This window comes from Lynx rufus, unplaced genomic scaffold (genome assembly GCF_022079265.1).
Source record: "Lynx rufus isolate CCGP_SWC_20201006 ecotype Redwood Valley unplaced genomic scaffold, mLynRuf1.p SCAF_12, whole genome shotgun sequence".
In the NCBI taxonomy this organism is placed as follows: Eukaryota; Metazoa; Chordata; class Mammalia; order Carnivora; family Felidae; genus Lynx; species Lynx rufus.
Genome location: NW_025814826.1, coordinates 59,915,581 through 59,941,672, shown reverse-complemented (window position 1 = coordinate 59,941,672; position 26,092 = coordinate 59,915,581). Strand labels below are relative to the sequence as shown.

Genomic DNA, 26,092 nt, shown 5'->3' with positions numbered 1-26,092 from the left:
GCCTAGTGGCGCAGGGGCGTCTCCTTGCCTTCATCCCTCAAACCCGCCCTGAGCATCTGAGACCCGGCAGTGGGTGCTGGGGGGGGAGGGGGGGCTGCAAGATGGCTCCTCCTGGAGTTCACACTCAGTCCCCCAGAGTCATGCAAACCCCAGAACACAACTTGGGCCTCAAAGGAAGAGCCTAGGGTCCTGGGTGGGGGGTGGGGGTCACAGCAGGAGCACCAGGCAAACCTCTTGGGGGTGGGAGGGATGACAAAGCGGAGACCAGGCGCTTTCCTGGCAGAGGGCACAGCCTGGTCACAGCCTCTGAGGACGGGGCGTCCTGGCAAATTGAGAACGGGACGGCTCATCACACTGCTCCTAGAGGCAGTGGAGACACACGTTAAGTGGCCCCCCTTCATGTTTGGGGCCGTCAGCCCAGATCTCCATCGTGAAGACATTTTCCAACGCCTCATTTCCCAGACTGAGGCAGGCCCAAGAGGGAAAGGGCGCATGGGCACTCAGAGTGGCAAGGTCGGCCTCGGAATCGGGGCGGCTTTCCTGGGAAGCTGAACAAATCCTCTGTGCTAGGTCCTTCTTCAAAGGCACAGAAGCTTCCTAGGGACCGTGCACGATCTTGTCTTCGCAATTTCCTTTTCTCAAGGAGGAGTTCCCAATTTGCATGAGTGTCATGCCCCACGAAATCTGGATGCACCCCTTATCAGATCTCAGGACTCCCGGCTTCAAGCCTGACAGAGGCACCACCTCCTGCTGTCGAGCCGGGGGCAGGCGACACAAAGGAAAGACCCCGTTTTCCTTCGGCAAAGCAGGATGTATGTGAAGGACGTGTCCCCACAGGCTCAGGGTCGGCTACTCCCTGGCCGGGCACTGCTCCTTCTCAGGTCAGAGACCTGGCCTCCTTTTGGTGACTGTGGCCACCACGAATCACTTTTGGTTTCCATTTCGTGCCCCAAAATGCTTGCTTTTATCTGCTTTATTGCGTGTAGCTCAGCTTCCCCAAGCGAGCAATACGTCTGAATGTGCCGTTCCACGCTGACAGCTGGCTTCTGATTCATTCTTACTCATTCTACTACCAAAGCCGTCTTTCGGCTTCGTCTGTCCTGGCACTTGTGAGCTGGAGAGTCCCAGATCTAGATCTCTAAGGGACAAAGTCTAGAGGTCCCAGCGGGGGGGGGGGGGGCGTCTGGATCCCAGAAAGTGGCCAATTTGGGTCACCCAGCCTGCCATGCCCGAATGCCGGGATTTCTCCAGATTTTCCTGGGGTGATGAGGGCAGGTGAAGACCCCTCCCAGGATTATTTATGTATTCTCTAGAATGTGAGCTTGCCCACGGTTAGGTGCTCAGTAAACAATTGCAGAATGAAAGAATACGTGATTAAAGTTCCCCAGAATTTTGAGTTCAGACGCCCAGCCGGCAGATGGAGTGATAAGCCCAACAGGTGCTGAATTCACCCGAGTGTAAGGCATAATACTTCCCCCAAAATGTACCCTAATATTACCCCGCATCTGATGCGCCTGGATTACGGCAAACCTGCTAGGGCTGGGAACCAGGGATTTTGCTCAGTGCCCCAAAGTGCATCATCGCCTCTCCAGCCCACGGTAAGCAGCACTCGTGTGAACCACACAGCATGCCTTTCTTTTCAAAACTTCACCAGAATTACTTTCAAGGTACAGGGGATGAAAGGTACTTACTTTTTCTCCCACCCCCGCCCCGAAGTCCCTATTAAATAGATCCCCAACACGGTGCCTGGTATTCTACAAGGAAGAAGTACTTTGAGGACCTTCAGAGTTAGAGTCTTGGGTCCCGGTGGGTCCTCAGAACTCATGTAGCCCAACTGTGACATACCCCGCCCCCACACACGTGACAGATGGGGACCTACAAGCCCCAGGAAGGGTAAAGAAGCTTTTATAGCCCCTTATCATTCATGAGGTGCTGCTACATACTTTTGCCTAAGCTCATGCGGACCCCGGATTGAGGTATTCGTAGCCCCACTTTAAAGATGGGGAATGGAGGCTCACAGGTGTTCGGGGACTTGTCCAAGATCACTTGGATCGGTAGACACAATGACTAAAGCCTGAAGCCAGATCTTGTGACTTCAGCCCCAGGACCTCTGGATCCCCTCCTTCTCAGAGGAGAACGGCAGGGCCAAGGCAGGCTTGTGAATGGGAGGAGGTCACCGACCTTGGGGTTCCTTCAAGCTCCCTGTGCCACCATCCCTGAAGGGAGGAGGGCCTGCTATAAACTGCTGTTCCAGGGCGCCTGGGTGACTCAGTCAGGTAAGCGGACAACTTCAGCTCAGGTCATGATCTCACAGTCTGAGAGTTCAAGCCCCGCAAAGGGCTCGGTGCTGACGGCTCAGAGCCTGGAGCCTGCTTCCGATTCTGTGTTTCCCTCTGTCTCTGCCCCTTCCCTGCTTGCTCTCTGGCTCTCTCTCTCTCTCTCTCAAAAATAATAAACATTAAAAAAAATTTTTTTAAACTGCTGTTCCAAGGCGAATCATGATCTCCAGCTGAGAAGTCCCCGGGAGGGACTCATCTCAGTCCTCCCCTTCCTGGCGTTGCCTTTCAGTTCCCTGTGGAGAAGAACATCCCTTGCCTTTGTTTCCCCAGGACCAGACAGTGACTTCCTGGCCGTGCTGAGTGATTACCCATCCCCTGACATCAGCCCCCCCATATTCCGCCGAGGGGAGAAATTACGCGTGATTTCTGAGTGAGTTGGCTTTCCAAATGTTTCACAATCCCTTAAAAACGGGGAGCACTGGGGCGCCTGGGTGGCTCGGTCAGTTAAGTGTCCGACTTTGGCTCTCACGGTTCGTGAGTTCGAGCCCCGTGTCGGGCTCTGTGCTGACAGCTCAGAGCCTGGAGGAGCCTGCTTCCGATTCTGTGTCTCCCTCTCTCTCTGCCCCTCCCCACTTGCACTCTGTCCCTCTCTCTTTCTCTTTCTCTCAAAAATAAACATTAAAAAATATTAAAAAAAAAAGGGGGGGGAGCGCTATCTGAATGGGGATCATTGGATCTTAGCTATAGTTGTCCAGTTCCACTTGGGCCCTGCTCCAATCATGAGGTGAAGAAATTGGCCCACACAGAAGATCTAAGCGCTTAATCCTTAATGCTGCCAGTGCTCCAAAACCTTCAATGGCTCCCCATTGCCTGGTGGATAAAATTCAAATTCCTTAACGTGGCTTTTGAGACCCTTTGTGATCCAGCATCTGTTTCTCACATTGGTCTCATCTCCCACCATGCAGCATTGGTATTATAGACTGGTGCAGTTCGGGCTCAGACAGGAGGACCCAGGGGTCTAAGAAAATGTCTGATGATAAACAGAAAGTAAACAGAAAGTATTGACTCCCATCCTGTTGCCTCTTCGTGACTCAAAATGGGCTACAGAACAAATAGGGGGCTCTAAAACCCTTTTATTTAGATTCTCATTGACACAGACAAGCTAAACTATCTTGGTTCTATCTCAGGGTATAATTCTACATAGTAAAGTTATTTTTAAAAGCCTCCAATTCTGGCATATCACCTGTGGGTCCCCAAAAGATGGCTCAGTGCCAAAGCATGAGAAGCATTCCTGGTTAGCTTGGAATAGGAATATACTTAAAAACTGTTATTTCCCTATGGAGAAATTGAGGTCAACACGATCAACAATGGGTCTTAAAAAAGAAACGGCCCTAAGTGCCCCAGGTTCAATCTGGTTACCCCGCTCATTCCTTTGCTTTGCAACTCACCTGTCCACCCTTTCCTGTCTGTTCTTGTTCTTACAGTGAAGGGGGCTGGTGGAAAGCCATTTCCCTTAGCACTGGCCGAGAGAGTTATATTCCTGGAATATGTGTGGCCAGAGTTTACCATGGGTGAGTACATTTCTGAAATAGCATCAATAAAGCCCAATATTTATGCTAGTGGTGTGTGAGGGCACACGGCAGAAAGGAAGTTTCAAGAGGCTCACTCTTACCCTGGCTCAGTCCACAAGGAAGGCTGTGACCTTGGCGAACCCCAGGCCCTGAGACTCAGCTTTCCCATCAGTAAAGATGAAGGGAGCTGAACCTTTCAGCTCCAACGCTGTGTTCCTGGCACGTAGCAATCAACATTCAGAGACTGTGATCAAAGGGACGCAGCTCTGAAAAGTCAGCCTGTCTGGGCAGCAATCCTGCCCCTGTCACTTACTGGCTGTGTGACAGTGGGCAACCTCCTCAACACTTTATGGCTCGGATTCCTTCCCTCACCTGTCAGACAGACTTCGGAATACAGAACGACAGGGACTGTAATGCACAAGAAGACCAAAGTGCAGGGCTGTTAGGACAGTGAGGTCGGGTCGTACGTGGATCGCTCTTAGAAGGATGCCTGGCATTACAGTAAGTGCTCGGTACGTATTAGCTATATTCTTATCAAATCCCATCCAGAACACAGAGAACGCTTACGGCCCGAAATGCTTAACCTACCGAACCTGGCAAATGGCGAAGCCAAGCAGAAAAGGAGAAACTCTAAACCATCAGGCACGGAAAGCCTGGGCTTTCCCCTGCGGTTGGGCAGGGAGGCCTTGCAGCATGACAGGTGGCTTTGGAGGCCGGCACTCCTGGGCTGGAGTGTGCCTAGCTCAGCGACTGACTTCCGGGGTAGGAGTCTCCCACGAGACCCAGGGAAAAGTTACTTTGCCTCCTGGAGCCACAGTCACCTCCTTTGTCAAGCTACCAAGGCCAGACCTTGGCATCCAGGAAGGAAGGAAGGAAGGAAGAGAGCATCTTTTTTTTTTGGAGGGAACCAGACATAACCGCTTTCCATGCTCACCTGGTGAAGCAGAGATAACGGCTTGAATATTCTGAAGAACGTGCAGCCCCATGCATTTAATCGCAGGATTACGGATTTTGAGGATAAGTACCAGGTGCCATTTCTGAGCTTAGGATGATGGAGGGGAGCAGAAGTGGGGCAGTAGCTGCTTTGGCAGCCACGTTCTGAAAGAGTCAGTCACGTAAACTCCCCCACGTCAGCCGTGCGTCCACTGACCCATTGATTCATTTAGCAAACCTGGATCATGACCCGCACGCTGAAGACGTGTGCTGGCAGAGGCTCGGGTGCTGAAGAACCCAGCTGAGTAAGATGTGATCGCGGCCCTAGGAAGCTTCCAACCGGCAGAGGCAATAAATGTCTTGAACATACAGAACCGGGAGAGAGGCGCTACAGAATGGTTATGGAATGCGATGTCCCAGGACAGTGCCTTGCGATTCTAGCTTTACCACTTGCGGACGTCGGGTAACTTGGACCAATTACTTGCTCACTCTGACCCTCAGCATCCTCATCAGTGAAGGGGACACAAAGCTACCTGTCTTAGGGGGTTCAGATGAGGATCAGATTTCACGCGCTTAACATGCCCATAATTAGTATCCATACATGGCTATCGCTGTGGATTTTAGTGTATTCGTTCTTATGAGTGGACTTTCACCTAAGGATTTGGGAGGATGAATGTCTGTCAAGACACTAAATTAATTAACACACACCATGCATGGTGCAAAGCTAAGGGGGCAGTTGAAACATCAGGCCGAATCAGGATCTTCACAGATCGTCCTTGGAGGCCAGGACATAAATAAACGGCATCCGATTATCAGGCTGTGGTCTTCTCCCAGCCACAGAGCCCCAGCGACCCGTCTGCGTGGTCTGGGGATGCCACAGGAGACAACATAGTGAATATGTCCCAGCAAGCGCTAATTCAGACCTGGGGATTAAATAAGCCAAGGTTCACTCCCTGAAATACGGAAACTGTTAAAAAGGATGTATAACTGTTTCTCAGTTCGCCCCGGCCAAGTGCTAACAAAGCATTCTCTTCTTCCATGCGTATTCAAGAGCACTGGCTCTTGAACATTCCGTTGGAAAGCCGGATCACAGTACTACAACTGCTTGATTTTTTAGATTTTTACAATTTTTTACTGGTGAGCAAAAAAAAAAAAAAAAGCAAGAAACCCATGTCAATGCACAGGAGTGTGATGACAACTTTGTTTAAAACATGTTGGACGAGGGAAGGCAGCAGGGAAATGTAATGAATGCCTGGCGAGGTGGGGGGGGGGCTTGTGAAATTGGTGGGATTAGGCATCTTTCTTTCGAAATTTCTTGTGCCCACTTATACACTCACAAATACAAACCAGGCTCGATAATGCGGACACAAAGACAAAGCCAAAACAGGCAGGGTCCCTGCCCTCGTGGGGTGGTGAGGGAGGTGCAGGGTCATTACGGTACAAGGGACAGGTACCTTATCATGTTTGGGAATGCTTGTATGTTATATGATACAGACCGGGCCCAGTCCAGCTGGCATTCGAGAACAGGATGAGAAAGACCCTCATTGCCTTGTGCCCTCATTGTCCAGTGTAATACCTGGTGTTCAGTAGGCACTCGGGAATTTTATGTGAAAGATTAAAAGTACGAATGGGGGGGTCCCTGGGTGGCTCCGTCGGTTAAGCACCCGACTCCTGATTTCGGCTCAGGTCATGATCTCACAGCTCGTGGGTTCGAGCCCCACATCGGGTTCTGTGCTAACAGTGCAGAGACTGCTTGGGATTCTCTCTCCCTTTCTCTCTGACCCTCCCCTGCTGGTTCTGTCTCTCCTCAAAATAACTGAACAAACATTAAAAAAATAAAAGTATGAAGGAAGGAAGCAAGGAAAGAATGAACAAAGAGTCCATTGCCCTCCTCTTTTCAATCCCAACAGTTTTGTATGAACTTGACCTTGCTCTTAATTTTGGTACCACCTGCCTGTGTGGCGGGTGGGGGGAGGGGGGAGGGGGCGTGCTCAGGACCCTCACGCCGTCTTTCTCCTCCCCAGATGGCTGTTTGAAGGTCTGGGCAGGGACAAGGCGGAGGAACTTCTGTTGCTGCCAGACACGAAGATGGGCTCCTTCATGATCCGAGAGAGTGAGACCAAAAAAGGTGAGGCGCCTCTGACTCCTCTTGCCACGCGAGGGCTGACAGGGGCACGTTTTGTTCCCGGCTGACTCAGGGCCCGGCTCATCTTCCCGCCTCCCAGGGCGCACGCAAGCCCGTCCGATGGGGCTGAGCTCCCTGCAGCCCACACAGCCCCTGGGGAGGCCAGCGTCAGCATCGGCATCAGCGCTGGGAAGCCTAGAGGCAGGTGGCCGAGACCTGGCCCGGAGGGGCCACCTGCCAGACTCAGTGAGCTCCGCAGGCTTCTGCTGGGAAATGTCCCCATCGCCTGGGAAGGAAAGCCGACACGGGTGTAGGCAGCCCCGGGCCAGAGCGAGCAGGCTTCCACCTGGGCCTGGCCTGTGCTCTCAAGCTCTGGGCCTCGAGCGGGGCATTTACTTCCGCCACGGCAGCATTCTCCTCGGCGGTGCCACTCGAAAATAATCTGGCGACACAGGAGACCTTCAATACTGGTTCGCACTGTGCCCTCCGATGAGCTTAGAGAATCAGGACAGGCAGATGCTTACTCGCACACACTCGCTATGATCGTTACTGTTACAACTTCCTTACGGCCCACACGTTAAGAAATTCAGCAAGGGGTGCCTGGGTGGCTCAGTCAGTTAAGCATCTGACTCTTGGTTTCGGCTCAGGTCATGATCTCATGAACCATGAGACATGGTTCCATGGCAGCATGAAGCCCGCCTGGGATTCACTCTCCCCCTCTCCCTCTCTCTCTCTCTCTGCCCCTCCCTCTCTCTTTCAACATAAAGAAATAAGCATTTAAAACAAAAGAAATTCAGTGGAAACAAAGTAGCGGCGCTCTTTGTCATGGTTCAGAGACGGGCTCTGAGCTCCAGTTTTGGCCGTAAGAATTCCTGAGAAGGCACCTGTCTCGCTAACCCTTTCCTATGACGTGGGATTAACACTAGGAAGGTGCTTAGCACGGAGTCCGGGAGGTAGTAAGCACTTTAACTCACAGGAACAAAACACTTAACAGCTAGGGCTTCCCCATACTAAAAATAACACCTTTTTAAAAACAGAAGACATGTTCACAGGTTCTTAGCCTGCTTCTTGTATAGTCACAGTCAAAGAAGAGAAAACGCGGTATCTGAGACTATTTCCCACGTACCTAGGAAGGGCCAGCGCGGCTTGGTGCTGGGACCTTTCACTAAAATGAGTATCAGCCTGACTTTAGAGAAGCATGGACCATATACACATGATTAAAAAAAAAAAATTCAAGAACAACTTTTGTGTCAAAACCTCGAGGGTGCTGGGGGAAAACAAGATGAAAAAGCAGAGACCAAACTTCCGGTGCATGTCCTGGCGGTCCCCGGAGGCAGGAGACCCAGACTCACATGGAACTTGTAAGCAGGCATGGCCAAGGGAGGGAAGAGTCCAGTTTGGGGTGCCAGGGTTGATCTAAAAATAAAGACGCTATCAGGCAGACCTTCAGCCGAGCCCGGGCTGGGGCTGGGGTGGGGGCGGGGGCTGGGTATGCAAAGTTCTGATCATTTTCCACCTGCCACCTTTGACCCGCTCACCATACTTCTAGTTCCTGTGTTCGTTACAGGAAGACACATGTTGGGCTTCAGAGGGCAGACCTGGGGCAAAGAGAGGAACGCCCATCCGAATGTTCGAGGAAGCCCGTTCAGGACAAGGGTCAGACCCCGGAGCTGCCGTTTCCAGGCCGCGTGCCTCTGGCCATAGCACTTAGGGGCTCTGAGCCTCATTTCTCCATCTATAAAAAATATCGGGCGGCGACACATCCCAATCTTTCTAAAAACCAACAGAGAGTATTGTTTGGAAATAGCTTAGCCCCCAAGCAGCATGTACAGACAGCAAAGAGTCAGTAAATGCTAGTAACCTCCTTCTCTCACTGCGTCATGAACATTTTCACTCCTGAGACCCAGAAGACGGAGCAGAAGGGACTCTCAAACATGACCTAGGCCCGAGTCTTTCCGCTTGGGGAAATCAAGGCAAAGAGAGGTGAAATCAAGGCTCGCCCGAAGTTCTACTTGACTAACCCACACTTAAGGAAAAACAGCACGTTTTACATTATTTCTTAAGACCACCCAGAAAAAGTCTCAACTGCCGCTTATTCCAAATTTCTGAGAAAGCCGAGCATAAGGCAGAACCAAGAGGGAGTAGGGACCGGGAAGTGGTATGACATACTCGCCTTGATGGGACAGGGAGGGAAACGCTGTGCGCCTGGGAAGGACTTGAGAACAGCTGCGGATCCTGACCTGCAGGGCACAACCCAGCTCGGATCGTGTAATTTCCAGAAAAGGACGTGGGAGCACCCCGAATGCTAACCTCACAAAGACTAAGCAGGTGCCCCTGAAAACCTGTTTGCAGTGTGGCTGCTAAAGGAGCAGGCTCCCGTGGTCTCTGCAGAGTGAGCTACGTCCCCAAAGGTGGGGTTCTGGCGTCCGCTCCTCCAAATCCGGGACTGCACGTCCGGGTACTCTTGCTGTATCACAAGGTTGAGAAAGTCTCTCCGCCACCGTGGTGGGGGGCTCTTCGGCGGATCGCCCTCAGCGGGGACATGTGGGACGTCTCTGACCTGTCCTCCATTTCCGGCAGGTTTTTATTCCCTCTCGGTGAGACACAGGCAGGTGAAGCATTACCGCATCTTCCGCCTTCCGAACAACTGGTATTACATCTCCCCGAGGCTCACCTTCCAGTGCCTGGAGGACCTGGTGAATCACTATTCTGGTAAGAAACACCCGTCGGGACGGATCAGGGAAGCCCCCCCCCTTTGCTAACTGCCCTGCGGTGCCTGTGTCTAGGATGTGCACGGGTCACCGATACCTGCCAGGTGATTGACTTTGCTGTCGCCCCGCTTTCTCAACGCCCTCTGTTCTTGTTAATGCAGACCGTCAATTTCACACTAAAACAGGCTGCCTGTGAATGCTGCGTAAGTGGTAAAACGCAGCTAATCTCAACCCCACCTTCCTTCTACCTGCAGATGAAGAGAATTAGCCTGCCCCAATATTTGCAACCACATGTTGCAAATGGACCACATGTTTACGGGCCCCCGGTGCTTTGCTCCCTCTTTCTGTCTGGCCAAATCTTCCTCAGGCTTCAAACCAATAGGAAGCCACCTCCTTTGATACGCGTTTACAGGACTGTCCGCCTGCCTTCGGCGATTCCCTAGAACTGGGTCACTCTGCCTTGTGACCCAGTGAACGGTGTCCTAGTGTGGGTTTCCCAGAAAGCCCTTCAAAGCAGGGCTGAGCTTTGTTCATTCGGACATGCTTCCCGGGCCCGGGAGAGAGGTCCTAGTGTTCCACGCTGGCCAGGATGGGGAGCGTCCCCTCCACGATGGCAGAAGCAGGACAGGTTTTGATGGAGGTGACGGGTAAGAGTAGTTAGAAGAGTTCAGAGGTAGACTGTGAAAGGCCAGAATGCCAGGAGGTGACATTTTACACGGAAAAGGGAGAAATGGTAAAAAGTTCTCTCCAGAACCTCCGTGTTCACATCCCAGATCTTCTGGGCAGCCTGGGCTGGTTGTTCACCTCCGTACCTCATTTTCTTCTCCATGTAACGTCCCTACTCCTTGGGATGTTGTGACAAATCATCGGCAGGAGCGCGGGGAAAGCACTGAGGAGAGGGCCTGACCCATAAGCGGGCTGCTGCTCTGTTCCTCAGCCAGGGCGTCACCTCCTCCTCCTCCTCCCCCCTTCCCCTGCCTATCGGAGGGAGGAAGAAAGAAGTTACCCTCACTCCATATGCGTGTTCCCACATCTGGGTTCCGGACCTCACACCCCTGGGTATCTTTGCTAGCATTCTGTAGGCTGTGGGTCTTGAAGGGCATTCCAAGGTTAGAGGAGCCCACAAGGCCTGGGTTTTCACACAAGACCAGTGGGAAGGGCAGGGCATGGAGAAGGGCGGGGCATGGAGGAGAAGGGTGAGGTATGGAGAAGGGTGGGGCATGGAGAAGGGCAGGGCACGGAGAAGGTGGGGCATGGAGAAGGGTGGGGCATGGAAGAGAAGGTGGGGCATGGAGAAGGGCAGGGCATGGAGGAGAAGGCGGGCATGGGGGAGAAGGCGGGGCATGGAGAAGGGCGGGGCATGGAGAAGGCGGGGCATGGGGGAGAAGGCGGGGCATGGAGAAGGGCGGGGCATGGAGGAGAAAGGTGAGGTATGGAGAAGGGTGGGGCACGGAGAAGGTGGGGCATGGACAAGGTGAGGCATGGAGAAGGTGAGGCATGGAGAAGGACAGGGCATGGAGGAGAAGGGCATGGAGAAGGTGGGGCATGTAGAAGGGTGGGGCATGGAAGAGAAGGTGGGGCATGGAGAAGGGCAGGGCGTGGAGAAGGTGGGGCATGGAGAAGGCGGGGCATGGAGAAGGGTGGGGCATGGAGGAGAAGGTGGGGTATGGAGGAGAAAGGCAGGGCATGGAGAAGGGCGGGGCATGGAGATGGGCGAGGCATGGAGAAGGCGGGGCATGGAGAAGGGCGGGGCATGGAGGAGAAGGCGGGGCATGGAGGAGAATGGCCTCTTGGGAGACACAGGCCCAAGCTGCAATCTGGGCACTATGAGACCTTGGGCAGAGACTCCACCTCTCCCGGGCCATGGAAGGTGGATGGAAACAGTTCCCTTGCAGGTGGCGTGCGATGACTGTTCATATAATGGGTGCCCTGCAATAATGTAATGTGTCCATCACAGCCCGCAATGGGCAGATTCAAAACAACTGATACCAAATGTTAATTCTGTGATACCTGGAAACCTAGCAGCTTAGCTAAAAATGAAAGAGGAAGGGAGTCCTGGAGATGGTCAACTTTTACTGATTATGAGTAAAGGTTGGTTGTGGTATTTGGCTTTTAATAACAATCATCCGAGAGGTGGGGAGACCATAAGTTTTGCATAGACAAAAGCAAACACGGAAAGGAGGCTGCCCCAGCAACGATGTTACACCCTGGGAGACCCACGAGGCTTCCAGGGCGAGGGCGCTCAAGGTGCTTGCTCTGGTTACAGGAGCAATGCCTTCCAGAAATGTGCCCCTGCTCGCTGCATCGGTCCATGGTTCACACGCATCAGCCCACTGCTGCGAATGGCTGAAATACTTTCTGTGCCCCTGGGTGCCCCATGGTGGAAACAATGTGGCCAAGTTGACCTCCCACCAGAGTGTATCTAGAGACACTTATTTATTACCTGGTGCTGTTTGTAAATGTGTTAACATCGTGAAGCCTTGGTTTCTTCATCTATAAAATGGGGACTGCACTGCCTCTTGGAAGATTGTTGTTAGGACCAAAAAGAAAACCAGGAGCGTGAGATGTCTGGCCCCAAAGGATCTGGTGCCTGGTGGTGACTGAGAGGGCAGATGGAGCAGGAAACAAGTTCCCAAATATGGCCAGGGAAACGAAGGGCTGAAAAGGGGGACCCTTGAATGTAGTAGAGTCATTGGGAGCCCAAGGGTGGGAGAGGAGTGAGCATTCTGGAAACTTCTGCGGAGTGGAGAGAATAAGGTGTGTCCAGACCCCAGATGCACGTGAGACTTCTCTCTCCTCCGCTGCAGAGGTAAGGAGTTGCCTTTGGAACAAGTGCCTGGTTCTGAGTCAACGAGGCAGGTTCGGACCGCATTCCTGTGACCTTGAGCAAGTGACTTGACCCCAGGGTTCACAGCTTCCTCCTTCTGGAAGTGGGTGTAAGGATACTGACTGCTCAGAGCTGACGTGCTGCTGGCTGAAATGAAGTGCTCAGGCCAGCTCAGCGCCGGGCTCGGGCTGCGGGTGCTTGGGAGCCTCAGTGCTTTTTCTCTTGGCCCGGATTCCGGCTCACCCTCAGGGTTAACCTCTCACACCCCCACCGGTGCTGTCTACTGGCACTGGGTGGCCCCAGCCTTTATGTCTGGCTAGGTCTCCCTCACCTCCTCATCCTCTGTGCATGCGTATCCAGGCTAGGGAAGAGAGATTTCTCTTCATTTTTTCCCTTTTTCTGCTTTCCCTTGTTTGCCCTTATCTTTGTCTTCTTCCTCCTTTATTCCTGCGTCTTTTCTTTTTTTGTTCTGTTTTTACTTCCTCCCCTCCCTCCCCCCCCCCCCCACCCTCCCCTGCCCCCTCCCTCCTACTCTCTCCCCCTTCCTTCCTGTCTTCTTTCCACGTGTCTTTTATTTTCCTGACTTCCTGCCCACGGATGAGCTGCTTGGCCAGGAGGACGCGCCATTCTGCAGGCTTCGGGGACAGGCATCGGACACCCTGCGGTTGATGGAGCCATGCCCGAGCTGTTCTCACTTGTTAGCCTGTTCCTCTCAGTGCACAGTCAAGGAAACTGAGGCTCGGAGAGGTTCAAGGGGATTCGCTAACAGGGGCGAAGCTGAAATCCAAACCCCAGCTGAGTTGATGTTGGATCCTAATCTTAATGCCCCACCTGCACCCAGCTGAGCCCAATGCGTACTCAGGGCGTGTTGGCATTTCTCACACACTCAGCTGGGCGCGTGACTCTCCGCCCTGCCACGCCTCTTTCCTGTGTTGGCCTCAGTTTCCCCATGTGAACAACTAGGGCACTGTACTGGATGGTCCCTCGGGGCCCGCATCCCAGGCTGGCTGGGGCATCCCGGAGTCACTGACCAGGCGTCTGCCTCTCTCCTCAGAGGTGGCTGACGGTCTGTGCTGTGTGCTGACCACACCCTGCCTCACTCAGAGCACGGCCGCCCCGGCAGTGAGGGCCCCCGACTCGCCTGTCACCTTGCGCCAGAAGACCTTTGACTGGAAAAGGGTAGCCAGGTGGGGTGTCTATGTGTGTGTGTGTGTGTGTGTGTGTGTGTGTGTGTCCCACATGAATGTATGAACCCCAGACCAGTGTGTGAGCCACACCGCTGAAAATAGGGCAAGCTAGAGCCAGCCCTGTGGAAAGCGGAGGGTGGGTGCTCTGAGCAGGTGCACACCCATAGAACCCCACTGCCCCCTGGGAGGCAGACCCAGCTTGTGGCCTCACAGCGATCACCTTTTAAGGGATATCTGTCGTTGGGAATTGGTGAGCTATCTTAAACACCGATCCAGACATTCCACTGGCAAATTCAAGGAAAATCAGAGACCAGAACTGCCTGGGAGATGAATAAAACTGCTCTTCCTTGTAAATATCATAAAGAAATAGTCATTCAAACTTGCAGTTGGGAGGTGTAGCCATCCAAGCAAACGGCAGTTCAGAGAGGTTACGTGATTTCTCCAAGATCACACAGCCACAAATGTAAGAAGCAGAATTAGAACAATAAATTAGAGCAATGTTAACCAGCCCTTTTTTTTTCTTCTCTCATTTTCTTGTTCTCCGTCGTCCTACGTCCCTCCCTTTTTTCCCTTCCTCTGCCACCGTCCTTCCCACTCGCAGACTGCAAGACGACCCCGAGGGAGCCAGGAACTCGCTTGGCGTGGATGAGTCCCTTTTCAGCTACGGCCTTCGGGAAAGCATCGCTTCCTACCTGTCCCTGACCAGCGATGACAGCACGTCCTTTGACCGAAAGAAGAAAAGCATGTCCTTGATATACAGCGGCAGTAAGAGGAAGAGCTCGCTCTTCTCGCCACCATATTTTGAAGAGTAGCCTGAAACAGACACCGTGGTGTGTGCCCCAAATAACGGAGGTTTGAACCGTCACCTGGAATCTGGCAGAGAGGCCCGGGTCCCTGGTCCCTGGGGAACCGCACACCTTCCAGAAGCCACCAGAAGGCACCTGGAGACTTGAACTCACATCTCCTCTAGCCACATCACGACCAAGGGAGCCCCTCCCTGGCGTCTGATCAGTACTGAGACGTCGCGAAACGTCGCTGAATCAGGATGTGATCTGACAACACTTCAGAAGAGCCTGCGCGTTCGTGTGTGCTTATTGTGTTTGTGGGAAAGATAAAGACATTATCTTACAAGAAAGGGCACAAGACTGTCCTCGAACAAACTGTCCAGATGGTCACACTCTGAGCTCCTCAGAGATAACTTCTCAATGACGAAGGCCTGAGAAGGAGATGAACTGAAAGCTGTGGCCTGGCCAGTCTAGGTTTGCAAGTTGGTCTCCTGCGTTCAGCTTTTCTAAGCCAACCATAACCGGACCGTTGGTATGCAGCTCCCCTCTTTTTAAGGGAATTCGGTGACACTAAACACGTTAATCTTCCCTATTATCCCTGAAGCAGGAGATCCTGTTGGCCTCCTGGTGTCAGAGCCTCATGTACAGAAGTCAGATGGCCTCCCTGCTTCTGCAGAGGGCAGGTGGGAGAGAGGGAGGCCACCTGCAGGGAAGTGTGAGGGTAGCCCTGGAACAGGGCAAACTCATGGTGTCCCCAGCCATGGTTCTGCAGCACAGGAAGGGCTTCTCCGACCCGCTGAGATTCTCACCAGTAATAATGCATCAATTATTCACTCATGATTGCCTGAAGAGGCACCGTGTTGGGTCCCATGTCAGAGAAAGGAAGGAAGGAAGGGAAGAAGGAAGGAAGGAAGGAAGGATCAGCGGAGGCACTCAGTGTAGACAGGGAAAAAAGTGTACAAACCAATATCGTGAAAGAGGGGTGTAAAAAGGAAATCAGCTCATGGCTCGGGGGTGGGGAAACCGGATCAGGTAAGGGTGTCCCATGAGCTCACGTCTCAGTTGGACTTCATAGAGTATGAGTTCAGCTGGATTGAGTAGGTGAGAATGATTGGCTTTTTTGGAGAAAAAAAAAAAAAGGAAACTGATTAATTCTAAAGAATTAATTCCTCCAGTATTTTATTCTAAAAAGGGTCTGGCAGCCGCATGAATAAAACTGCTGAGCTCCAGGAAAGAAGGGAGTCAGAGTGGCTTTAATGCTGTCATACTAATTTTAAGAGATGAGAGAGAAAGCCCAGTAAAGTTCTAGAAAAGGAGAAGTCTTTATCTCTAGGCTGCCCAGCCGGATCCTGTTAGGAAGGGGGCCGCAGAGACACCCGTGACTCATTCTCCCCTGTTGCAAAGGGGTCAGGGGGAGGAGGGGCGCCTGAGATACCCCTCGCTGACTGATACGAGAAATCTGTTCACCACACGCATTCCTTAGATCTGTGATCACTGTGCTAGTGATATGTGTATATGCATTTATGTGATTTTCTGTATCATCAGACTCTCGTGTGTTTATACAAGAAGACATTTACGGTTTCCCCAACAATCCCTAAAGGCTGTTACAAAGGGACCAGCCGATGTATGGGAAGTGAATGTAACACTGTGGATGCTGACTTCTAGCCCGAGGCAGGGGGACCTTGCAAACGCCAGATGTTTGGACGGTGTCTTAGGCGTCGTTTTCCGTTGTGACTAGTGTGCTGGGAACTTTAGGGGAGCACTCAGAGGTATTTCTAAGTGGCAAGCATTACACTTTGCTAAATCATGTATTTATTTCTGATTAAAATATACCTAATAAATATTTAACCCTTGGGATGTGGTGAGAGCTTCCTGGGCAAGGTGGATGGGTGGTTCCTTTGGAAGCTTCTTTGGATTTTGAATGTTCAAATGAACTCGCCATCAGAGAGAGAGGAAGGCAAGGAACACCAAGAGGAAACACGCTGGTTAGCAGCTCAGCTTTCTCTGGAAGTGCAGCCTTAAAAAAAACCGGATTTTGTGAATTTTGAGGGTGTCTTATCAAACTCGAAGGTGGACACAGGGGGCCGGGGAAGAGAACAACTTCTTAGCGATTGTTATGAACATTCTGCCTTCACTACATTACTTCTGCGAATCACTTTCGAGATCTCTGCTTTTTTGTTCTTCTAAGAATTTATTTCTACAATTTTTTTTTTTTTTTGAAACCTATTAAATACCAGATACTGCTCTGGGCGATTGGGCTGTAGCAGTGAGAACCAGATGAGGACTCTGATATCACAGAGAGTGAGATCATCAATAAACAAGAAACTTCCTAACCGTGAGGAGTGCAGTGCAGAAAGCAACACAGAGTGTGTGTAGGCGTGGGGTAGGGGGAAGGGGGGGAGGGGGGAAGGGATCGTTTACAAGGATGGTTAGGAAAGGCCATGCTCCCATTTGAGCCGAGGCCTGAAGGATGCACAGCAAACAGCCATGCAAATGTCCAGGAGGAAAACTGGAGGCAGCAGAGATAGCAAGGTGCCTCTTGCAGGCAGGGGCAAGGCTACACATGTGGAAGGAACTGGAAGAAGTTCCCGGGTGACTGCGCTGAGTGAGCTGGAGTGTGGGGAGGACGGCTGCTAGGAGGGAGGCGGGTCCCACAGAACCCCGGATGGGAGCATAGGGGTTTAGGGTCTATTCTAGGAGAAATGGAAAGCCGATGGAACCATCTAGTTAGGGGAGTGCTATGGTGTCACCCACGTGATTTAAAGAGCATACTGGTCACTGTGAAGAGAATAAATTTTTCAAATTCTGGTGGTGTGGGGTGTGCTCAACTGGTTAAGTGTCCAACTCTTGATTTCAGCTCAGGTCATGATCTCACGGTTCGTGGGTTTGAATCCCGTGTCAAGCTCTGTGCTGGTGGTGCGGAGCCTGCTCAGGATTCTCTTTCTCCCTCTCTGCCCCTCCCCTGCTCGCTCCCTCTCAACATAAATAAATAAACTTAAAATAAATAAATTCATATGTACTTAAAATTTGGGGGTTGTATTACCTACTTGACACATAGTGAAAACAAAAGAATGCAGAACTTGAAATAAAGGGATGGAAAATTTTTCGTATGGAAATGAACAAAGGGAAAGTGTTGAATTTTGAGGCAAAACGGAATTTAAGGCGAAAATAAATTGTCTAAGGGCAAAGAGAGACGTTACAAAAGGAATGATACATTAAGAAGATATCGTGACTGAACCTGTGTTAATCTAACGATACGGTTTCCAAATATATTAGGCAACTATTGTAGGGACACATAGATAAAGGAATCATTTTATGTGGAGGTTTAAACACACAACTCTCAGAAACTGAGCAATCAAGCAAAGATAAGTAGATAGGTAAATAGCAGGTTTTGATAACACTATACAACTTTCCTATCAACAAATGAGGAGCACATTAGGTCACAGAGGAAGTCCTAATAAATTTCAGAGTCGGCTTTCACTGACTCATCCTCCATGATAATAATGAAACAACATTAAAAATCGATTTGCAAAGGGATGGGTAAAAATCTTACAAATCTAAACGAGCGTTTACGGGGGGGGGGGGGAAGAGGAGATATCCCCTTGGGTTAAGAAGAACACAATACAAGAAATAATAAAAGACTGAGAAATACAGGGCATGTTCCTACTTCTCAAACTCCCCAGGGCTTAAGCGATACAATAGTAGGAGGGACATTTATGGCTTGAAATCCACTGATCAGAAAACGAAGAATGAACAGTAATGAGGTTGGATTTCCACCCGAGAAGCTAAAAGAACAACTGGTTGTCGCGGAAACAAGGAGCAACTAAAAGATGACAAAGGTAAACGTGGGTGAAACGAAAGTTCTAATGATACAGTCGTCAACAAGATCCAGAGCAAAACCTTGTTTAAATGGTCAGATGAATGTGTCAAAGATGAACAGGAGCAAGAAAGATCATGTCAAAGAAGAAAAGCCAGTCAGCCGCAGGGCTGCACGTAGGGGGTCTCTGTGGGGGAAGGGAGGGGGGTCCCGCCCCTCCCACAGTCAGCCAGGGCAGCCCCCATCCCTCTGCCCCTGCCTGGATGTCTGACCTGCCCAGACATGGCCCTGCCAATGGGAACAAGGCCCCCAGATGGCAGAGAAACACCTAGAAGGAACACATGTCCCGAGAGATCGGGAGACACCTTGGTAAATACTACGATAAAGTAAAAACAAAACAAAGCAAAACAAAACATATTTGTTATTTAAGGTCCTTAAGTGTTGAGTCTCTTCGCTAGAGCAGCTGAGCATTTTTGTTCAAAGTTGACCTGCCTACATTTACAGATAATGAAATAATGTCGTAGAAAATCCAGTGGAGCCAACAGATCAAGCAATGGAAGTGGTAAGAAGGCTCAGCAAATTCAGAGCCAACTCTACTCCCCGATGCCAGGATTGACCACTGGGAAGTACAATAAAAAATACGACACCGTTCACAACACCAACCCAACGAGAATACAGGTAGGGACTTGCCCACCATGACTTCACAACGCTTCTGTGGACAGAAGTTCAAAACTCTGCGAAAAGACGTAAGGAGACAAAAATCCTGTTGTGGTAATGGTGGCAACCTGATTCATGGATGCAAGATTTAACATTATAAAACCATAGACATTTTTTTAATTAACTGAAAAATTCCATGAAAATACATTCAAATTCCCATCAAGACTATTGAAAGACAATCAATAAACTTATTCCAAAATATAGATGAGAGCACAGGAGCCCATGAATAGCTCAGTCAATTTTTTTTAATGTTTATTTATTTTTGAGAGAGAGAGAGAGAGACAGAGCATGAGTGGGGGAAGGGCAGAGAGAGAGGGAGACACAGAATCTAAAGCAGGCTCCAGGCTCCGAGCTGTCAGCACAGAGCCCGATGTGGGGCTCAAACCCACAGACTGTGAGATCATAACCTGAGCCAAAGCCGGACGCTTACCCAACTGAGCCACCCAGGCGCCCCTCAGTCCATTTTGATTAAGAGAAACGGAGGAGAACGAGCTTGAACGAGGAGGTTTGTGTGAAAACAGGAGAAAGCAGTGGTTGGGCCCCTCCACCAGCTTAACAGAACTCGGCCTGTGCTTCGGTACCCTCTTCTGCCCAGAGCTGTGCTAAGTGTTAAGGAAGTTCTAAGAGGAAAATTTCACGCTCCCAGTTAAGCACTCAGTCACAGCAGCATGGGAATAGATACGTTAGAAGACTAACCAGTAGGTAAGACAAGGCGGTGTTCCTAAAAATTGCCAAATAGAAGTCTCTTCACCAAAGCGAGAGTCGTTCTGTTTTAATAGATGGAGAAGAGGCTTCGCGGCCCCGTTTCAGCCAAGCCTCGAAGAAGGAAGTGACTCGTCAGGTGGAGAAGCAGACATACTGGCCGCGAAGAGCTGACCACAAACAGCGATGGAAAGACGTGGAAGAAGGCACGGCATTTTCTAGGAATGTTGATTACCGGTGAGCCTGGAGTGCAGGGCTCAAGCAGGAACGCAGCAGAAAAGGAGACAGGAAAACATAGCTTGGGGCCAATCCCTGGGGCCTGGCACTCGCACTGAGGAATGCAGAATTGGGGCAGTGTTGTAGGAGGGCAGTGGAAATCTCTCCTGGACTCTATGAATCATACCACATAGGACATGACCTCCTCTGTCTTCTCTTAAAACTGCCCGGGGCATCAGAGCCACACAGCTCGTGTTTGCAACACGTCACCCGTCTCTCTTCTTCAACCTGGCGCCCTGGGCAGGTGAAGCATCCCCAGACGTGCTTTTTCTTGGCATTGCCCTAGCTTAGCAAGGCGAGGCGGAACCTGGGTTTCTGGAGTTCGGGAACTCCAGAACATTCTGCACGCCTACTGTGATGCCAACCGTCCAAGCCTTTGGGAGACAGAATTAATCATACCGATTTTATCCATAAAGAATGCAAGAGTGAAGCAATTCTGATGCTAGGCCTGGGCTCTTTTCCCTTCCACCTTAAGACCCTGAAAGAGTCGCAAGTTTCTAGAGAAGCCGCTGCATAGTTGGGGGAGACACAGGACGAGATTTTAGGTGCCAGCCTCTAATGCAGCTCCTTCTCGGCTGTGTGTTCTTTAGCCAGTCACTAAACCTCTCTAAGCCTCAGACTTCTTACCTCTAGATTGCAAATAATACAAAGACCCTGTGCCACGCAATGTGAACAATCTATGAAATAATATATGGGAGGTGCTCTGTGGCCCCAAATATGCTCAGTAAAGTTATTAATTACCACAGGAGCCTGTCTCTCCATTTTAACAGCTCTGGCCTCAAGCTTTGCAGAAATACTTACGATTCTGTCCAAGAATATATCACCAACTCACATCCATTCCCCCAAACATCTGCTGGTAAAGAACAAGTCTAAGAGCCGCTAATATATTGAAGTATTTTCGTTCTCTCGATTCCAAATAATTTCACATGCATCTCAAAGACTGCTGGGAGCGGTTGTAAAAGCTGCTTCTAAATGACTGAAACAGATGGAGTTTATTTTTAAATACACTGCCATTTGCTAAAACAGATTAGTCTTTGAAATCCCCCAAACACCTAAACTCTCCAGACTTTTCAAAAAGAAAACTCGGCCTCCTGGGCCTCCTGGAAGGTATTTCTGGCATCTTCCAGGTCCCACCGAGTGTCTGGTTGCTGAGAAGGCTCGGAGGAAATCCCTTCAGGAGCAACTCAAAGTCAGGAAGTTCTGTTTCCAATACCAGGAATTGAGAGATGTTTGGGCTCAGACCTCCTGCCGCGAAGATGGAGGGAGAGACCGAGGAAAATCGGGAACAAAGGGACACGAGAAAGTGGTGGCGGGGAGGGAGGAGGCCTGGCCTGCAAGACCCTGGACACACGTGCCCATTCCTCTGCTCTTTCGCTTCCCGGATATTAACTCTGGAGCATCTACTGTAAGACAGCTGTGTTGGGTGCTTGGGGCCCTGTAAGAGCAGGGCACAGCTGTCCTCTGCTCTCCCAGAGTTTCCCATCTTACGAGAGGAACGGATTTGGCAGTGGGAATAATTATCTCCTGATGGGATATCGTGACACATGATGTGCAGAGAAGTACAGGCAGCAGAGATCATACAAAGGGGGTCTGGTTCTGGGCTGAAAAGTCTGAAAGGATTCCCTGAAGGACAAACAGAGCGGGCAAAGAGGAAGATGGGAGAAAAGTGTGGCACGCAGAGGAAACGTCCTTAGGAAGCAAAACAGAGCATGGGCCCCACAAGGAATGTTGGAAGGCTCCAGTGGCTGAAGGAGAGAGACCAAGTAGCAGGTGGTACCGCTTCCCCTTGGGGACGGTGATGATGTTGACCCAGCAGCACTGAGGCCCAAACGATGTCACTCTTGTCCTCCTTCCTATCAAGGGTTTGGATCCCAGCAGGGCTGGGCAATGCTGCAGTGTGGTCATATGGCCTTAGATTTGCTAGCAGGTCCATGGCATTGGTCTTGATGCCTTAATTTGGCTACTTCATGATCTCAGCATTGCTTTCTCTGCTTTCAGGACTGTCCCTCTTAAATGCATCCTCCACTCAACTCTAAGACAAGTCTTCCTAAAGGGAAGCGAGTTTCCCCCTCGCCGAAAAACCCTTTGATAGCACACCAATGTTCATCACCGCACTATTCACTGTAAGGCAGAAATAGCCCCAGTGTCTACCAACAGATGAATACGGGAACAAAATGCGGTATATGCAAACAATGGAATATTATTCAACCTAGAAAGGAAGGAAATTCTGATATAAACTATAACACAGATGAACCTTTATGGAGGCATTATGCTAAGTGAAATAAGCCAGACACACACACACACACACACACACACACACACACACCAAATTTTGTACAATTCCACTAATGTGAGGTACCTAGAACAGGCAAATTCATAGAGACAGAAGGCAAAATAGATGTTATCAGGGGTTGGGGAGCAGGGGGGATGGAGGTTATTGTTTAACATATACAGAGTTTCTGTTTGAGATGATGGAAAGTTCTGGAAATGATTAATATGATGACTGTACGACATTGCAATTGATTGTACTTGATGGCACTGAATTGTACAGTTAAAAATGGTTAAAATAGGAAACCAAGCCAAATGAAACCAAACCAAATAAGCAAACAAACATACCCCTTCCATGGCTCCCTTCGCACCCAAGGTGCTCACTGCAGTCCAGCTGCTCTCTGCCTCCCAGTCTCCATTACTGCCCTGTCCCCCACTGCAGCCCAGGGCTGGCAGACCTCCGTGAGGAGCCCAGCTGCCCCTTAGTGTCAGGACTCTGCCTGTGGTTCAATGCCTACACAGTGTTCACATTTTGCTCAGACATTCCTTCTCCCGGGAAGTGTCCGTGGACATTCCCCCCCTCCCTTGTGCTTGGATGGGGGCTTCTCTCTGAGCTGCCCTAAGACCCTCTTTTAAATATCCGCTTTTTAAGTGTCTATCCCCCACCCCCCAGTAAACTACAAGCTTCTAAGAACTAGGACATGAATTATTTGGCACGGCATTTCCAGAACCTAGCATGGCACCTGGCACAGATTGGATGCTTCATAAAATTAGAAGCTCATCAATGACAGAATAACCATCAGGGTTTATGCTGTGATCAACCAGGTTATTTCTTCCATAATAGTTACTGTTACGATTGATATCATTATATCACTATCATCGGTATGATTATATCACCATCATCATCACCATCATCATCACCATCACTATGACCATCATCATCATCATCACCATCATCATCAACACCATCATCACCATCATCACCATCTACCAGGAACTTCATGAGACCACCCTGCAGACCCATGAGTACTGAGTTCTATTCTTTGCCTTCATTCAACAGTCAGTGACCCAGTTGGCCAAACCTTGGGAGCTCCATGCCTCACCCTGTGGCTGCTGACCCAGCTGCCCACCACTCTTTGATCCACCATGGGGGCAAGCTCTGGGGTCTCCACCTCCCCTCACCCCTCAGGCAAAGGAAACAATGAGGTAGAAGGGATTAGATACAGGGAATGAATCACCCAATAGTGCTCCACAAAGAAATGCCACCAGAATGGAATCTCAGCAGGAGATTTGGAGCATGGGCGGTTGAAGAAACCAGACAGCATAAGGGAAGATCTTAAGTTCAAACCCGAGAAGGTCAGGGAAGCAACACTGGGGAGCAGATGAGAATTCTCTTGTTCCACTTCTCTCCTGTCGTGAGCAATACTGTTGGGTGTCGTGAGCATCATACTGGCTAAACTGTGCCCTCATCGTTAGCTTTCCTTCCACCAGAAAGCTTCTCATCCTACATAAGGGGGTACCCTTATGTTTGTCGATTGGCAAAAGAGGTCTTCAAGAGTTCAGATCATTAAACCCTACTGAGGCAATCTCCCAAAATAGAAACACTTTCCCATCTAGAATTTTCCTCAGTTTAGAATGATGGACAGTAGTCAGGGGAGTTCCTCGGCATCCTGGAATCGCATGTACATGGAAAGATGGCCAAGAGCAAGCATGGATAAAGGAAACCAAGCAATTGAATTCGACTGGTCTTAAAAGGCAAGTGAGGACCCCTTGCCTCACCCGTGTCTAAAACAAGTCTGAAGTCAGAAGAAGGGACTCACCATCAGCACAGCCCTCCGGAAGAGTCTGGAGTCTGAGGCCCCGGTGGTTAGAAGGTGGATGCCGGCCACATCGGCTCCACCACGGTCTGCCGCCAGGGTCACGCGTCGAGGGTCCCCACCAAACACTGCGATGTGGGTCTGCACCCAGGTCAGAGCCGCCAGCTGGTCCAGCAGCCCCCAGTTGCCACTCACCTCTCCAGAACCTGCAGAAAAAGGAAAGTCTTTTACCCTTTGCAATTTTACAATCCGGATTTTAGTCGCCCCCGGTGGTGTCTGAGCCAGGCACACGGCACCTCTGGGGGACCTGGCCTCCTGTCTGCACAGATCAGGATGGTGGGAGCAGCATGGGCTCCAGAACCGGGGGCATCCAGCCTTTGCTGGGTAGGAGACCCTGACGTTGACCTTCTGTTTCTCTGGCCCACAGCGTTCCCACCATAGACGAGGGCACTTGCTAGGGCAGCCGTTTCCATTAGAGTCAGGGCACTTTCAGAGTACCACCTGGCTTGGCACACCAGAGGGGATGCCCCACGTCTCGGCCCGCTGTGGTGGCTCTCCACACCTCTTCCTCCCTGACCAGGACCAGGCCTGGCTGAGGCTCTCCATCCAGTTCCTTCCTATTGCCTCTTCTCCCACGCCCTTCAGTATCATTCAGCAGAGTTGATCTCTCTATTCTTTTTTCACAGAATTTAGTAAGTATTTATTTACTGAAGAGCTCAGCACTATTTTTCTAATGACATGATTCAAACACACACACACACACACACACACACACACACACACACACGTATAGTAGAGCAAAAACACATTCTTCTCCTCAGCATTTGGCACATCACATGCCCATGCCCTCTGGCCATCCTCTGAACCCAGTGGATCCTCCTTGTCAGTCTACACAGCTGACCACTCTGAAATACCCGGCGTCTTCCAGCTTGAGCTGAGAGTCACCCACTTTGCTCCGGAAGACGCCAGCAGATTCCCATGCCCCCGATCACCACCCACCTGCTGATGACTCGGGAGCGTCAGGGGCACAGAGTGCCCTCCCAGTTCCGGCTCCTCAAGTCTCCAGGAGGCTACCTTGCTGAAGGCACTTCAAGTGCACTGAGTCCCAAAGGGAATCGATTCCAAGTGCCCTGAGCATGCGGCCAGTAGCCTTTGTGGAATTCCTCACGTCCTCCTTCTAATGCGGCACCACCCCCCTGGTCTGCTCCTGCACGGCCTTGGAGTCCTCCCTGACACCTGCTGTACCCCACCCTGACCCCTTCTGTTCCCCAGATGCTCTAGGCTCTCTCCCCACTGATCTCCTCGGCGCTTCTCGGTGGCCTCAGGTATCCGTGCGTCTCTCCCTCTGATTCTCCGTGCCACATCCCGAGTGGTCTTCTAATTTTTTTTAATTTTCATTTACTTATTTTGAGAGACAGAGCACACTTGAGAGGGGAGGGACAGAGAGAGGCAGGGGGCGGGGGGAAGAGAGAATTCCAAGCAGGCTGCAAGCTGTCAGCGCAGAGCCCGATGCAGGTTGGAGAACCCACGAACTGCGAGATCACGACCTGAGCTGAAACCTGAGTCAGACACTTGACCAACTGAGCCACCCAGGCACCCCCTGGGTGATCTTTCAAATGCATAATTTTTCACACACACATACACACACACACACACGCACACACACACTTCCCCATCCTATCTAAAATTTCCCATCTCATCCCATTAGGACAGGATCTCAGTTCTCCCAGTGCATTCAAGACGCATGGGACTAGGATGTCTGTCCCCTGGGCCCCATCCCCCTTCATCTCCTCCCCGGGCCTGGCTTCTTATCAATTGCTCAAACATGGGGTCACCCTCTTCCAGGCCGGTGCCTGGCACATGGGGTTTCCTCTGCCCAGAGCCTTTGCCTTCCCCCAGCTTTCCTCATCTTCCTCCTCCAGCCCAGCTATCCTTCAAGTGTTAGCAATGCCGTGAATTCAGAGGCAGCCCTCCAGTGAAGCAGGGCTCCCTAATCGGGATACTTGTCACCCTGGGTACTGCCTCCCTTGCTAGACCGTGTACCCCACTGAAATTAGGGGCACACAGCAGGTCTTCA

At 50.9% G+C, this 26,092-nt stretch overlaps 2 protein-coding genes and 1 long non-coding RNA gene across 7 annotated transcripts in view; 2 read left to right on the top strand and 1 right to left on the bottom strand.

Moving 5' to 3' along the window:
• Positions 1-16,273, top strand: part of SLA (Src like adaptor) — an 89,357-nt gene extending 73,084 nt beyond the window's left edge. For 4 of the 5 annotated variants that reach the window (XM_047074210.1, XM_047074208.1, XM_047074209.1 and 1 more), the window contains 6 exons: positions 2,610-2,709; positions 3,764-3,850; positions 6,808-6,911; positions 9,489-9,620; positions 13,501-13,633; positions 14,235-16,273. In XM_047074210.1, the coding sequence (XP_046930166.1) occupies positions 2,610-2,709; positions 3,764-3,850; positions 6,808-6,911; positions 9,489-9,620; positions 13,501-13,633; positions 14,235-14,445 (767 nt within the window). In that variant the 3' untranslated portion in view covers positions 14,446-16,273. The remainder of the gene's footprint in view (positions 1-2,609; positions 2,710-3,763; positions 3,851-6,807; positions 6,912-9,488; positions 9,621-13,500; positions 13,634-14,234) is intronic. The other variant, XM_047074211.1, reaches the window with a different exon arrangement.
• The window catches only part of TG (thyroglobulin), a 252,397-nt gene that overhangs the window by 81,128 nt on the left and 145,177 nt on the right, over positions 1-26,092 (bottom strand). Inside the window, exon 41 of the mRNA XM_047074206.1 lies at positions 24,019-24,221. Coding sequence (XP_046930162.1) covers positions 24,019-24,221 — 203 coding nt within the window. The remainder of the gene's footprint in view (positions 1-24,018; positions 24,222-26,092) is intronic.
• On the top strand, positions 3,857-6,215 carry LOC124507826 (uncharacterized). Its single transcript, XR_006961145.1, has 2 exons — positions 3,857-4,878; positions 5,017-6,215. It is a non-coding gene; the product is annotated as an uncharacterized LOC124507826 (long non-coding RNA).